At 52.7% G+C, this 16,090-nt stretch overlaps 1 protein-coding gene across 1 annotated transcript in view; it reads left to right on the top strand.

Moving 5' to 3' along the window:
- Gabbr2 (gamma-aminobutyric acid type B receptor subunit 2) overlaps positions 1-16,090 on the top strand; it is a 356,621-nt gene that overhangs the window by 174,722 nt on the left and 165,809 nt on the right. Inside the window, exon 4 of the mRNA XM_006973681.4 lies at positions 13,172-13,273. Within this exon, the coding sequence (XP_006973743.2) occupies positions 13,172-13,273 (102 nt within the window). The remainder of the gene's footprint in view (positions 1-13,171; positions 13,274-16,090) is intronic.

Genomic DNA, 16,090 nt, shown 5'->3' with positions numbered 1-16,090 from the left:
GAGGGACTCATCATCTGGCAACCTGATCCGTAGCCCAGCCTTCCGCAATATTGATGGAGCTTCCCCCACATCCTCCCTGCCCTGCCAAGGTCACGACCTCCAAATGGAAACAGCAGAAGCAGTTCCCTGACTCCTGGTCCCCATGTGTCCCTTCCAGAAGCCATGTGTCTCACTAGAGAGCCATTTCGGATCCTTCTGGCACATTCATGTCTTGCTGGTGAGTCAGCAGCAGGGCGGCAGGCGGTGGAGGGGTGGGGTGCACAGGCACCCCGGCTCGGCTTGGCAGCCCGCCCCAGAACACAGCACATCACACAATTGGCCGTATCCAGCCTGTGAACAGCTGCCTCTGGCCCTCTGTGGGGAGTCACCAAGCTGGTGCAGCTGCTCCTTCCGGGGAGTGGTGGAAAGATCCCTCCCACCAGGGGCATCTGCACATCCCTTTGGGGTTTCATGGGGTGCAGGCTAGCTTGCTCCTGCAGGGACCACAGACCTCTTGGGCTTTAGTTCAATGGCATTACCGCCGCTTGCCCCCCAAATCTTGAACCCCGAGCATGTTTTCTTTACCTCTCTTTGATTAGATGTCCCTGATATAAACACTGCCCCTCACACCTAGCGTGAATGATTCCGTTTTTTAACTTTACAATCCCCTGGGGTAAGCTGTGGAGGTACCCTTTTTTTCAGAAGACAGAGGGGTTCCAGAGTTCTCTTGTTCACCTAGAGTGGTCAAAACAGAGGGACACCAGAAGCAGAGCCGTGGGACTCCAGGTCTGTGTGGTTCCCTCTCTCCCACAGCCTGCAGTAAGCACAGAACCATGGGCTCAAGGTTATAAGAACACAGACACGTTCATTGCTTTGTGTGTGGCTTATGGCTTCTTTTGCAATATAACAGCAGAACTTAGTTGGGCCAGAGCCAGGAAGACTAACAATGCCTAAACCACTTACACTCTGTCCCCTTTTGGGAAAAGATAGCTGCTCCTTGCTGTTGTGGGCAAGAAATAAGACTGATGTTAAGCCTTGGTTCAGTGTGTTCTGTGCGAGCTGTGTGACCTTAGGCAGCTGCCTCAACCTCTCTGTGTCTCATTATACTTACCCACAAATTGCTCATAACTATGCCTTTTAGGTCCACACCAGTGGCCAAAAGTGGCAACCTCACAAGAGCAAGGGATTGGGCATCTGAAGGGCACTGGGGATGGGGACACCACCGTCGCCCTCACCTTTCCACTCACAAGAAGTGTGTTGGCTTCTCCTCTCTGTCATACCCCTCTCTAGAGTGTTCTGGTATTTCTACCGAAGCCTTCCTCTCACTTCCTGGAACAAAGGGGCATAGTCTTCCTCTCTAGACTCCCCTCAGTTGGCACCAAGCACTCAGTGGTACATCACAGGTAGCAGGCGTCCTGTGGTCTCTCATTCATCCACTGGTGGTTTTCTGAGGCAGGGCCATCGTTCTGGGACCTTTCAGGGACTCACACAGCCTGCAGTCAGCCCAAGGCAGACGGGTGGGCTAACAGGCCGCCATGACAGCTTAACTGTCCTGGCTTTCAGATTTGCACCGCAGTTGGAAAATTCCACGCGGGCCTTGCAGAGTCGATTCCATTCCCAACTCCTAGGGAAGTTGCACTGTCCAAACTGCTGAGCTCAGCATGGTCCAGGTCCTGCTGCCGCTCAGCCTGCTCAGCACCGGGGGCGGCGTCCACCCAAGACGCACACTCAGCACCTGCCCCGGGGGAGACTGGCTCCAGGCTCCCAGCCAGGGGGTGGACAGGTTGTCATTCCTAACCTTGAGGGAGCTGAGACAGCTCAGCTTCTCTCTGTCAGGAGCCGTGGGGAGCCTGGGTCTGAGGGGACCTTGTGTGAGAGTCCCAGAGATTCTCCGGGTGATCCCAGGAACTTCTTGGTTACCGAACCAATAAAATGAGGCTGGAGGTATGGGGGCGGGAGTTAGGGGGACGCGACAGGAGAGGCATCAGAGGGCCAGAGCTGAGCTAGGAATCCCGCTAGATGACTTCAAGGGAAGGAGCTATTTGCATGGTGCTGCAAGGCTGAGCGGAGCCCAGGAACGCAGGTGACTCGGGCAAGTGTGTAAAAGAACTGTACGGATTATGACAAGATGCGAGTAGAGGCATCGGGCTATCCTTGGGTAACCTGCACCTGCAAAGCACGAGTGTTCTATCCAGTAGGGCCCTGTAGGAAACATGACATGCGGGGGGGGGGGGGGCAGGGGTCAGAAGAAAGCAAACTTCACAGGGGCATTTTGGGCAAGGCCAGGGAACCTAATCAGGCTAATGAGGCCCCAAGGACTCGCAATGGTGGGAGTCACAGCCACCACCTACAAGAGGAGGGGCGGAGCTTAAGAGCGCTGGAGCCCAGCCGGGGAGAACGAGAACGGGGCTGCAAAGAAAGATCCGGACCTTTTAACTCTTTCTCCTCGCTGCCCTCTGACTCCCGCTGAGGTCTCTCTTGGGCCTTGTGGTGCCTGCTGAGTTCCTGTGTCCCTCCGACACCTGCCGAGACCTCTCATTAGCCCTCCAGTGCCTGCTGAGACCTGCCACCGGCCTCTTCACACCCGCTGGTCTCCTACCCTTCCCGCGCCTGCCGGAGTCCTTTTGGCCCTCTGCCTCCTGCTGGGCTCCCATTGGCTTTCTGAACCCTGCAGGCCTCCTATTGGCCTTCAGACCCCTGCTGGGATCCCATTGGCTGTCTGACTCCTACTGGGCCACCCATTAGCCCTTATACCCCTGGATCCCATTGTTTTTCTGATACCTGTTGGGACATCCCCCCAACTCCCCAATGGAATAACAGAACTGGGAGTCTCAGAACAGTCAGAGATGCCTCTCATTAAAGTCAGTTTCCAGAGGGAGCAGGACCAGGCTGCTGTGGGTCTGGGTTGAGGACAAGTGTTGGGTCCTAGCAAGAGATATTGCCTGGTTAGTGCCAGTGCTCTCTCCCTGAGTCAAGCCAAGCAGGATAGACCAGTCACTGGGGGTGCTGTCTTGAAGAAAGTGTATGATAGGCAGTGAGGCTACCCGTTTTAGTCACAGGTGAATCTTACCAGTGATGGGAATAAGAGCTTCCTATAGAAGGTTCTAGACATGATGTCCATGGTAGTGCCCAGGAAAAAAGGAGTTTAAACTGGAAAGCCAGATTGGGGTACCCTAAAAGGGTGTCAGTCAGTTTGTAAGAATGGGAAGCCCACAAGGATCCATCCAGGGTCACACATACTCAAGGACCTGTCTTAGAGAAAAGAGGACAGGGCTTAGCACAGAGCTCAGAGAGAGAGAGAGGAAGCTGCCACGGGAGAGACTGGGACATCAGACAGTGGACACCACAGTGGAGCTGTGGGCCACCCCGGGAAGTCATTTCACTGCTCCCCCATTGACTCTGACTCCATGGGGTTCTCCTCCTTAGCCTCCAAGTATGAATGGATTCGGGCTCCTGGGGCATCCTTCCATCCTTCGCTCACTCCTCACAGGCTTCCTGTGTGCCACACTACACCGGACCCCAACTCCCTCCAGGATGTGAGGAGCTTGTGCGGAAAGGAACATGGACCAACCCCACCAGCATCAGCTCCTTACAAGCCAACCCCAAGTCCAAGTACCCCCTTCTCAGACCCCCCAGCACGCTGACTCTTGACAGCAAGGGATGCTGATGCTCAGCGAGGGATGCTGGTGCACAGTGAGGGATGCTAGTGCACAGTGAGGGATGCTCATGCATAGCAAAGGATGCTTGTGCCCAGCGAGGGGTGTTGGTGCACAGTGAGGGATGCTGGTGCACAGTGAGGGATGCTGGTGCACAGCGAGGGATGCTGGTGCACAGTGAGGGATGCTGGTGCACAGTGAGGGATGCTGGTGCACAGTGAGGGATGCTCATGCACAGCTGCATCTGCGTTCCCACGCAGCCTGCACACACAGCATCGAATGCACTTCTCTGTGGAGTGCTGTTCTCTGCACTCCACATGACCGTTGTCCTCCTGAACTCTCAGCACTTGTGATTACCCACGTGTCACCTGCACAAGGTTGGGCCCATTGATGTTCTACTGTGGCGGAGGAGGGGGTGGGACTCATGACGCCCCATCCCCACCCCTGAAGACACGTAAGTGGTCAGTGGTTGCTGGAGGAGCAAGACATTTCATTTAGAGCAGCGGTTCTCAACCTGTGGGCCATGACCCTGTGGGAGTGAATGACCTTTCCGCAGGGTTCGCCTAAGACCATCAGAAAACATAAATATTTATATTAGGATTCATAACACCAGCAAAATTACAGATATGAAATAACAATGAAAATCATTTTGTGGTTGGGGGTCACCACGACATGAGGAACTGTATTAAAGGGTCGCAGCGTTAGGACAGTTGAGAACCACTGCTCTAAACTTGCATGTGGCCCAGGTTCCTGAAAGTAACTCTGACTAGAAGCCATGGTGGGGCTGGACAGACGGCCCAGTGGGTAAAGTGCCTGCCACAAGCATGAAGCATCACAGTACATATACATGTACAACACATATACAAATAGACGCCTGGAGTCCCGGCGCTGGGGTGTGGAGACAGGAGGATCCCAGGGCGGCCAGTCTAGTCGGTCGGTGAACTCTACTCAGTGAGAGACCCTGTTTCAGAAAACAAGGTGGAGAGTGACTGGAGAAGGTGTCAGATGTCACACACGAATATACACAAAGACACACATGAGTGAGTACACACACACACACACACAGCGCTAAATAAATGAACACGCTTATTGGCCCACCAGGCTAGACCCTAGTGGGACTGCTTCTTGAGTCTTTGTTGCTGCCGTCTCTAGGGTGAATGCCCAGAAAAAGTTCCCACTGTGCACTAGGGCTCTCTAGAGGAAAGGACCTAATAGAAGAGTCTGTACGACACAGGGGATTATTAGAGGACTGCACAGTGCAGGCTGGATAGTCCAGCAATGGCTGGCTGCCTGCCGGAGAGGCTGAGAACTTGTGAGATGCTCAGTCCACAAGGCTGGGTGCCTCCACAGTCACAACCTGACTCTGCAGGCCTGGGAGATTGCTGCCGAGGCGCTCATCTTCAGTCACGTCGGGAGACTCAAGAAGCTGAGTTCAGATGTCTGTGAAGGATGGCAGAAGCTGGGTGGCACCGGAGTAGATGCCCTGGTCAGCAAGGAGCGAAGGCATGCAGACTGCGGCCCTGCTCCTCCTTTGGCCCTCTTTACACCCGGGCCCTGTGGGAAAGGCTCTGCCCACCTTTGGGAGGGGATTCCCATCTCAATTAATCCTTCCAGGAAACTCAGAGACTGCACAGGTCCAATCAAGCTCACAGCCACCATTAACCACCACACAGCACATCTTCCCTTGCACACCCACCATTAACCACCACACAGCACATCTTCCCTTGCACACCCACCATTAACCACCACACAGCACATCTTCCCTTGCACGCTTGCCCTTCATTTCATTCATGCAGGTTCAACTCCAGCTATGCAGTATTAAGCACTAACTTCCCTGAAAGTAGGTGGATCTCTGTTCCCACAGGAGTGCCTTTCCGCCACACGGAGAAACTTCTAAAAGGATTTAAGTGCATGGGCCAAACCTTAGGAGAGGGGACGAGCCAAAAATACCCCTCCCGGTTACTCAGGATTGCTTCAGCAACTTTAACATCCAAAGAGAACAGCGAATGGGATCAGCATAGTGTAGAAAAACCACAGACATTGGTGGTGAAAAAAGTCTCTGCTTAGTGTCCAGCTCCTGTTTGCATGCTTCTGGTGATGGGGAGCTCATTACCACTTTCCTCTTCACTAGAACATTTTCTTCTTCATTTTCTTCATCTTCTATGTCATTATCTTCACTTCCTGCCCCCCAGTTCTTCCTCCTTCTGGACTTGAGCCAGGATCTACCTTCCTGGCCCTTCTCTCTGTTGGTTCACCGGCTGCTGTCGGGTGTCCAGAACCAGGTGTCCTCTTTCCTGTGACAGATCCTCCATTTTGAAGTCAGCCATCTCTTCCTGCCTTGATCTTCTCTGTGCTAATTTTTCTAATTAGTTTAAATTAATGGTAGTTCCTGGGGAGCTGAAGCCCCAGTAAAAGTGACCTGAATTATTCAAACATTGGGACATTTCAAAGCCTATTTAGCCTAATTAGCATCTTAACTCCGTCGGCGCCCTCAGCATTGAAGGATCCGTATTTGCACACGCTCCGCGTGTTAATGGATTTTTCTTGAATGAACTGTTTAATCAAGTGAAGACACATTTCATGAATGAATAGAAGTAAATCTATAATTATACGTTTTAGTCAGGTAAGAGGAGTGACATTTCAGCACAATCTGTCGCTATATATAGCAGGTGCATGTGAATGGCAGAGTAAGTGGGTTACCTCGGCTTCCGTAGGAGAGCTGGGGACTCGCTTCGCTCCGAGTTCATGTCTAACCTAATTAGGATGTTCACACTTATACGTGCAGGTAGATCTGTCCCCACCTTCACCTGGAGCTCTGTCTTTCTGGATGATTTCTGGGCCGGGGCGGTGGCCTCCATGGGAATGGTGTCCTGGGAATGGCTGGCCGTCAGAGCTAGGTATGTTGGAGTCTCAGGCACTCCCACTTGACCGGCTCTGAACCTGCCCTGCCTGAGACCAGTGGTCTGACCACGGATGCTTGGTCAGTACTTTTCAGACAAGATGTGGCTGAGATGGAGAGGGCAGGAGAAGAGCCCCAGCAGCAGGGAAAGATGGGGGCCGGGACGTAGAGAGGGTGGAACCTCTGCCTCGGTCCTCAGCTGGGAACCTTTTCCCCTAAACTCAGAGCGAGGAACTTGAGCGGCTCACTGGACGCACGTGGAAAACTTTTATCCCACCGATCAGTTGGGAGACACCCAGGCATCCTCAGGTGACCCCGAGGCACGGCCATCTTCCCAGTGACAGGCCAGTGTGATCTTGTCTGCAGCTTCATAGAAAGGCCCTGGCCAGGGCTACCATGCCACCATGCTCTGGTTCTCCACCGCTGGGAACAAGGGAGACCACGTGTGCTTATCGTTTGAAGTTGCTGGGATAATTTTTACAGAGCAATAGAAGAGTGATACACATTATCAGTTACCCTCAATGCTTCTGTAACTTGTGGCTTCTGGCAGCCTCCCATTCTCCCCTGGTCCAGCCTTCTTTGGAATCTCTCAGCTGGATCTCTCTCTCTCTCTCTCTCTCTCTCTCTCACACACACACACACACACACACACACACACACACATACACACACACACCCCTCATGACTCACACTTCATTGACCCCCACGGCAACCTGAGTTGTTATCATTGCAAACACAGCCCCACTCAGGTCAGTTCCTCTCTTGAATCCTCACAATGTCTTTCTATAGCACTGAGATCACAGCACCTTTAATGTAAATTGTAAGGCTCACATGATCTAGCCCCGCCCACTTCTCCTTTCTCCCTTGCTTCATTCCAACGCTGTCCCCCAACCATTCTTTTAGGCTCTCCTTTAATTCCAGGTTCAACAGTCTCTAGTTTCTGTGCCATCTTCCTCCACCCCAGGACCTTTGCACATGCTGCTGCCCAGGCTGGGTACTTCCTGTTCCTCTTTTTGGCCTGGCTCTGACTCTGTTGCACTAAACTCAAGAACCTCAGCAGGTACTCATGCATTCACCAGGGAAGCCATCTGAGGGATGCCTCCCGCACCTACTAGTGAGAGAGAGAGATGCAGGGTGGTGAGTAGGTCAGGGCCATGTTAGAAGCCCATCACTGGCTACCCCAGTGCCTGAGCAAGCAGAGAAGATGTCAATGTCAGGTGTGAACAAGCATGAGACAAATACATGAGATTGGAGGGACAGACAGATCTCATCCCGGAAAACTCCAGGGCCCTTGAGAGTGATTCATGAAAGCATGAAGTCCCAAAGCCAGTTAGTGGTTAGACAAGAGATGTGATTTCGGCCCCAGCAGTAGGGCTGACTGAGAATGAGGTCGCAAATGTTCCCCCTTCCCCAGCTGCCTGGGCTTCATCCTGGGGCTTCTGCACTTGGGCTCGAGATTGCCTTGCTGGAGGTCAGGCATCTGAGGCTGCCGTGGAGGATTGGTAGGGACAGGAGGGACTTCATTGGTTCTATGTGTGGGCACCAGAGCATGGCGGGGACAGGAGCCTGGCAGGGCAAGCCTTCACAGGACCCAAGCAGTGCAGGGTAGACAGTGAGATTACTGGGAGATTTCCACATTGGCCCTCATGGCCCAACACAGATTGTAATCATGATGAGAGTTTCTTGGAGGTCATGTTTGTGACTTAGTTGTGTGGTTCTCCAGCATGTGTCACCTAGATACAACCTCCTGTCACAGCCTTCCTAGAAGGAACTCTCAGCTTCATCATGATACAAGCATGATTCCCTGATTCCCATTTGACAGCTTAGGATTGGGGGTTTCGCTCTTTTCTGGTGATATTTGGTAGAATACTCTCGCACTGTGCAGGGAGCCGCAGCCATGTGACCCCAGGGACAGCTGAGTCTGCAGTGTCCTGAGTCACTGAAACATATGCTCCGCTCTTTCATGGTTTTCCAATTTCTCAGTTTCGGACTCATCGGCCCCATCACCCATCAATCAGCATCTTCGCTTTATCTTCCCAGGAATGAAGGGCTTTTACTTTCCCAGAAGAACGTGTACTTGCTTTTATTAAATAGGAGCAAAAAGGATCCTAGAATCTGAGACCTGCGGTCTAGAGCAAGCAGCTCAGACACCGGACCCATTACCCAGGAGAACCTGCAGGTTCAGGCCTAACCTGGGCATCTGGGGGACGAAGCAGTGGGTCTTCCAGTTCCCAAGTGAGGGTGGGGTGGTGCCTTACATCCTTCTCTCCTCTACCTTGTTTCTTTGAAATGCCGCTTAGTTGGTTTTCTTTACTTGCCACCCCTGAAAGTCCATCAGAATAAATACCCGAGCTGAGCGCAAACACTGAAGAGCTGAAGCAATGGGGGCTGATGGCTAGCAGTGCCAACCGGGCACTGGGCCTGCTCTGGAGCACCAGGCTGGAGTGTGGACAGATCACCAGACTGAGTCTCCCTCAGTTGCTCGTGGGTGAAATCGGAGGCAGGATGAGAACACCTGTAGGGCTGGGCCTGCTCTGGAGCACCAGGCTGGAGTGTGGAAAGATCACCATACTGAGAGTCTCCCTCAGTTGCTCGTGGGTGAAATTGGAGGCAGGATGAGAACACCTGTAGGGTGGGTTTATCCCTTTACCAAGCAAAATATAACACCGGTTCTCACACCTGGCCTGACACACTCATAGAAACCTCAACCGCTGGGTCCTTTCTCACTTTTAAGCAGCGTACTGAACTCCACAGCTCACAAAGCCATTCCACGGCTCCAGGACGAGCCTGGAATCCAGCCAATGAGCTGTTTGCCCACTGTCTCCATTTTCAGGTAGGAAGACCGAGGTTCAGAGCAAGCTGGGTCACCTCTCCAAATGCGAGTGACACGCAGATAGAGAACTGAGTCTTGACAGTGCCTGCCCCTTGGTGAAGACACTGATTTGTGTTGCCAGCCACCCAGTGCCCGCACCCAAGGCGGGCAACACTGAGATGGGACCCACTTGTGACCGGAAGCCATGAGGACACAGAACTGAGCTATAATAGCAGAGGCAGCGTTTGCCCATCTTAGTCTCTAATATTCTATCAAAGCAGAGGCAAAAACTGTAGCGGGGGGCTGAAACGGAGCTTGGTGGTGGAGCATTTGCCTAGCATGCACCAGGGCTGCTACGCTCAGCACTTTTCTGCTGTGTGATAAAACACCATGGCCAAAGGCAACTCACAGAAGAGTTACTTGGGCTGATGGCTGCCGAGGCATAGCATCCATAACGGCAAGGAAGGCCGGTGGCCACAGCAAGATTGAGAGCTCACATCTCAACCTAACTGGACGTGGAGGGAGACCATGATTTCTAAAAGCAAGGTTCTAGGTTCTAAAGGGTCCATAACCTCCCCCAAACAGCGCCACTGACTGGGGACCATATGTTCAAATGCATGAGTCCATGGGAGCTGTTTCTTATGCAAACCACAACACCTGGGTTCAGTCCCCAGTACCTCCAACAAAACAACCACACTGGACGCGGAGTGCTTCTTCCTGCTACAAAATGTCCCCCGTGAACCATCTCCAGCATCTAGAAAGCCATAGAGCAAAATGAACACCCAGTACCGTCAAGTGGAATTCACAAATAACCACCTGCACCTGCATCTCTCTCTCAAGGAAATAAAGCAGGGTGGCTCCCACTGGCACTCCTGCTCCCCTTCCTTGGCAGTGGCTTCCTGACGGCCAGTGACATGCAGGGCCAGATTGTCCAAAACCACATTGATGTATGTTTTAGATGGATCTTCCGAATGCTAACATAAGAAGGTCTATTTTGTTTGTTTTGTTTTGTTTTTTCGAGATAGGGTTTCTCTGTGTAACATTCCTGGCTGTCCTGGAACTTGCTTTGTAAACCAGGCTGGCCTTGAACTCACAAAAATCGGCTTGCCTCTGTCTCCCAAGTGCTGGGATTGAAGGCGTGCACCACCTCTGTCCAATTAAGAAAGTTTATTTTATTGGGATGAAGTATACAGAACACCTTGGCCATCTGTAAGTGCACAGCAATAAGGGTCTTCTCAAGTTATGTAACTGCCATGTTATACATCTCCTGAACCTTTGCACCACTCTAAACTGAGGCTCTGAGCCCATTAAGTACCAAATCCACTCTGCTGCCCACCCCCAGTGACTGTCTCTAGGAATTTGCCTCTTCCAGGTACCTTGTGTAATTGCCTTTTGGGTCTGCCTTTAACCCATTGTGGTAGTTTGAATGTAATGGCCCCTATAAGCTCTTAGGGAGTGGCATTATTAGGAGGTGTGACTTTGTTGGAGTAGGTGTGGCCTTGTTGGATGAAGTGTGTCATTGTGAGGGTGCACTTTGAGGTCTCTTATGCTCAAGCTATGCTCAGTATAGACAGTTCACTTCCTGTTGCCTGCAGATCAAAATGTAGGACTCTCAGCTCCTTCTCCAGTACCATGTCTGCCTGCACACCACCATGTCTCACTAAAATGATAATGGACTAAACATCTGAAACTGTAAGCACCCCCCCCCAATTAAATGTTGTCCTTTATAAGAGTAGCTGTGGTCATGGTGTCTCTAACAGCAATAGAAACTCTAACCAAGACAGCCATGCATGTTGTAACATACTCAGAATCTCAATCTTTTTGAAGGCTGAATAGTATGTCACTCTGTGAGTGCACACCATGTGTTTATAGTGCCCATCCAGCAACAGACACTTGGGTTGCTCCCACTTTGGGGTTTTTGTGAATAATGTCCTGGGAATGTGGATGTTACAGTTGGAAGGTAAAATCTCCCCCATGGGTTTGTGTTTGACTACTTGGTCCTCCATCATAGTTCCATTTAGGGAAGTTGGGGAACCTTTAGGAGATGGAGTCTCACTGGAGAAAGTGGGTCACTGGGGGCCAGGCTGTGAGGGTTGTAACCTGGCTCTAGTTCTGGCCTGAGCCCTCCCTGATTCCTGGTCTGTTGAGATGTGAGAATTCCCTACTGCACACCCTACCACCATGAACTCCTCCATCATTTTCTGCCATGACGGACTGTGCCCTCTCAGACTGTGAGCCAAAACAAACCCTTCCTCAGAGCTGCAGAGATGACTCAGTGGCTATGAGTGCTTGCCGCTCCTGTCTCTAGGAATTCTAGAGAACCCAAGTTCATTTCCTAGGACCTATGTTGGACAGCTCACAACCATCTGTAACTCTAGCTCCAGGATATCTCTAACAGGCAACCACACACATGTGACATAGAGTCACACACACACACACACACACACACACACACACACACACACTGTAGATAGATAGATAGATAGATAGATAGATAGATAGATAGATAGATAGATAGATAATAGATAGGCAGACAGATAGATAGATGATAGATAGATAGGTAGATAGATAGATAGATAGATAGATAGATAGATAGATAGATAGATAGATAGATAAAATATTAAAAATAAAATGAAAAACCCTCCCTCCTTCAGTTGCTCTGTGCTCTGGCAGATACCTTGACACAGTACTGAAAAAAGCAGCTGACATACTGAGTGTACATGACAAGTCCCTGCTGTCATTTCTTGGGGAATTATTCCCAGGAGTGGACTTGCTGGAGCAGGTGGTGATCACTGTTTGGTTTTCTAAGGCACTGCATTCTGTTTCCCAGAATCCTGAACCACTGTGCGCTCCCAGGGGTGGTTACCAAGGGTACCAGAGGCTCTCATCCTCACAAACACTTGTTGCTGTCTGGCTTGACAGCGGCCATCCCCACAGAGCAAGCAAGACATGCTTTTCAGAGTCTCCTCCTCTTGGGCTCAGAGAGAGGAAGATCACACCCAGGGGACAAGGTCACAAGCACGTCAGAAACAGCAAGACACAGAAGCTGGGTCCCCATCTCTCATCTATCCCTTCTCAGCAGCTTCGCTGTATGGGGTCCATTGTTACATGTCAAGGACACCCAGCCAGGTACACTCTTCAGCCAGATACCTCTTGTTATGTTTAAACCAAACTTTAAACAAAAATCAACACCAAAAAATATGGGGGGGGGGCGTGATATGGGAAAAGCCTGGATTTCTGATTTCTTCCCCTCAAGTGTCCTGGGCCTGTTTCCAGCATGGCAATGGGACAGCAGTGGCTATCCTTAGAAGGCCATGCGGTCTCTAGGGTGCCACAGTACCCCTGAACGCCTGACGTCTTTCCACACCGGCTGACCATGACGACATGGCCGTTGGCAGCCTCTGCCTTGTAGGCACATGCGCAACCCAGAGGTCAGAGCCTCATGGTCAGATGCCACCATTCCCTCCCCGACTCCATTCTGTATTGTCCCTCTGGAGTCTTGGCTGTGTCTTCACTGCCACAGAAGCCATACGGGAACTTATACTGCAAAACAGGAACAAGGTATCATTAGACGGCCTGACCCAGGCCAGGCAACGTGGGGGTGCTGGCCAGCCCATCTCTTCGCCTTGCCTCGTCTAGGAACTCCGAGGGCAGGCTGAGCAGCCCAGCCTTGCCTGGGGCCACGTCACAGTGTCACCTACAGGCTGTGCTCCCTTCTGACTCTCCGTGGTGTGGAGAAAACCGCTCCCCAACTCAACCAACCCTGACGAGTGGGCCCTTCCTGGCAACAGCCTACCCAAGCTCTTGATTTGTCTCTGTCCACAGGTGAGGAACGACCTGACTGGGGTTCTGTACGGGGAGGACATCGAGATCTCGGACACAGAGAGCTTCTCCAATGATCCCTGCACCAGCGTCAAAAAGCTCAAGGTAGGTGCAGCCTGTCACTGGGGACAGTGGCGCCCCCGGGGGGTCCACCTGCTCTGTCAGAGCCCTGACTTCATTGTAGGCCTCACAGTCAGTTCTTCCTTCTGACATCCCAGACCTCAGGAGTCAGCCTCCTTGAGCTTCCCCACGGATTGCTGTCCAGCTCTGACAAAGGTCACTGATAGCCAGGCTCTGTGCCCCTGGAACTTGTGTGGCTATTTCGCCCCTCAGCCACGCTTGAATGGCAAGCAGGGCACCTACACATGTTGTCTCTCTTGCACAGGGGCAGGAGCCAGGAGCTATCTGGCCCGTCAAAAAGCATGGCTGTTAGGGCTGAGAGGCCATCTCCCGATCCCACCCAGCATCAGTCACTCTAGGGACGGAGGGAGACAACTTGAGTTTCCCCCATCGTAAACATGTCTTCCTTTCACTGTCTACCGCAAGCTCCAACCCCTACCCGGTGCCGGCCCCTCTCCTGGGCTCCCAGATGTCATCACACCCAGCCCTGTTCTCAGGTTGATCACAGCACAGCCAGGAAGAAGGTCCACTCGAGGGAAAATGAGGGGTCTAGGGCAAAAGGAGGGAGAAGTGACTCATGCCACCAGGGGAAGAGGTCGGACCTGACTCTAGGGAAGAGAGAGATGGATAGAGGCCCAGCAGGATCCCAGGCCGCAGGATGCAGGCTGCAGGCAAGGTGGGCTGCAGATGCAAGGGTAGCAGGCACGCTCTGCTGTGGGAGCATCAGAATTCCACAGAACATGGGGCATTGGGGGAAGGAATACCGAGGTGATGCCGAGGCTGGAAACAGCTCCAGGCCAGTCCTCGACAGCTAAGCACTCAGCTGAGAAACTCGCTCTTCTCCTGAGGGTGGAGGGAAGCAGTCCTCAGAGCTGTGGACTCCCCTCTCCCTTCCATTCCCTCATGGCCGCTGGGAAAGTTGTTAGCATGAAGATCCCACATATGCCAACTGCTGGTGTCTCTTCTGACTCAGGGGGGGTCCAAGGTTCCCCTTGACACAGCACGTGATGTCTGTGAACCACAGGCCGTAAGATTTTTCAGTTCACTGATGGGGATCCAGAGCTCAGAGCTGGGGAGCCAGGGGACTCAGCAGAACCCCACACCTCCTGGTCTCCTCCAAAACAGACGAAACCTGTGGGTCACCCTTGGGCCCTGGGCGTCTCTGCAGATGAGGAGCAGACCCTGGGGACAACCCAGGTTGCCACAGCCCAAGCTTTCCCTCCATGTTGTCAAGGACTGTGCTGTGGCGGGGTCTAGATAGGCCCTGAGGAGCCTGGAGGAGGCAGGCCAGTGGGGAAGGGGGCCATGCTGCGCCAATCTTGTTCTGCCACATGCAGAGCGTCTCCCCAGAGCAGGCTCCTGAAATAGCTCCTGGCCTCCCAGGCCCAGCTGAGTTCTGAGGGCTTTGGAGTTGAAAGGCAGCATGGGCAGAAGCCGAGGTGTTGAGATCCGGGGTGGAACAGGGCGCTCTGCTCATCAGCCAAGTTCATCTAAAAAAGACATGATGGGAACGGTGCCGAAAACAGCAGCCCAAATACCCAGCCTTTCTAGCCTCCGGCCCTTGACTGGCCACCCACACAGAGCTGGCCACCGACCCGAGGCTTGACCCTGTGCCCGTCATTTCTTCATTTGAGCTTCCCAAAGTCAATTTGAGATCGATTTCACTGAGGGTCAGAGGGGGTTGGGTAACTCCTCAAGACCTACAGGGAAGGTGGAGGGCTAGAATTCCCCCTGGAGTCTGGTGGTACCTCTGCCCAGCTGCCCCAAGTGCCCTGTACAGCCAAGATCTGGAGAAAAGATCCTAGCCCTGCCTAGCTCAGAGGCCAGGGCCAGGGGCAGAGGCACTGCCCTCTCTCCTGACTGTCTCCATCTCTCAGACCCACATCCGTGTGTGTTTCCTGGGGCTGCTTTCACTAAGGTGCAGCACAGCCCAGCTTAGCAGCAGGAGTGTGTACGCCCTGGCCTGGTTCTAGAGGGTGGGGTGAGGGCAGAGGTCGGGGTGTGGGCGGCACTGTGTGTTCTCCAAGCTTGCCTTTCCCTCAGCCTCTGGTGTCCACAGTCCTGGGAGCTCCTGGCCTGCAGCTGCCAAGTTCCAGCTCCACCTCTTATGGCACACACACCCCGCCCCCTTCTCCAAACTGTCCTCTTGTCAGGACACTCCTCAAGCTGAGCCTAGAGGCAACCCTATTCCATTGTAGCCGAACCCTCTGCCACTGACCCTGTGTTCACATGAGGTCCCATTCCAGAATGCTGGGGTTAAGCTTTCAACGTATCTTCTGGTGGGCAGGGGGAGACAACCCACCACATTAGACAGACTATCCATCTCCTTATCCTAGCGCCCACGTCTCCCATTAAAACACAAGCTTCTAGAGGCATTTCTCATCACCTGCAACCAAACCTAATTGCTCAGTGAGCTGCATGTGAGTGTCTAGACAGCAAAGACCACTGAGGAAATAGGGGTAACATACTCAGAAGAGAACAGGCGGGAAGCTCTGGAGAGCCTGGAAGAAAGGCAAGCCTCTGCTTCCGTGTGGGCTCAGTGAAGCGGGGACGCAGAGGACCAGGAAGAAGAAGAAGTAGCTGGGTATCAGATCACGAGACAGGAATCTGCAGCAGAGGCAGCAGAGAGCAGAGCCAGGGCTGAGAGGGAAAAAAAAAAATCAATGGCGTGGAGGATGCACTTGAGACGCTCTTCCAGAATTCAGAGGAAATGGTTGGCACGATCAATCCAATGAGAGAGAAGATGACGGTGAGAGAGGAGACGAGGGCCGAGAGGACACCAGGACAAGAGGTGGGACCAAA

The sequence above is a fragment of the Peromyscus maniculatus genome, chromosome 2, assembly GCF_049852395.1.
Source record: "Peromyscus maniculatus bairdii isolate BWxNUB_F1_BW_parent chromosome 2, HU_Pman_BW_mat_3.1, whole genome shotgun sequence".
Classification (NCBI taxonomy): domain Eukaryota; kingdom Metazoa; phylum Chordata; class Mammalia; order Rodentia; family Cricetidae; genus Peromyscus; species Peromyscus maniculatus.
The sequence above is the reverse complement of the archived record's forward strand: the minus strand, read 5'-3'. Positions and strand labels throughout refer to the sequence as shown.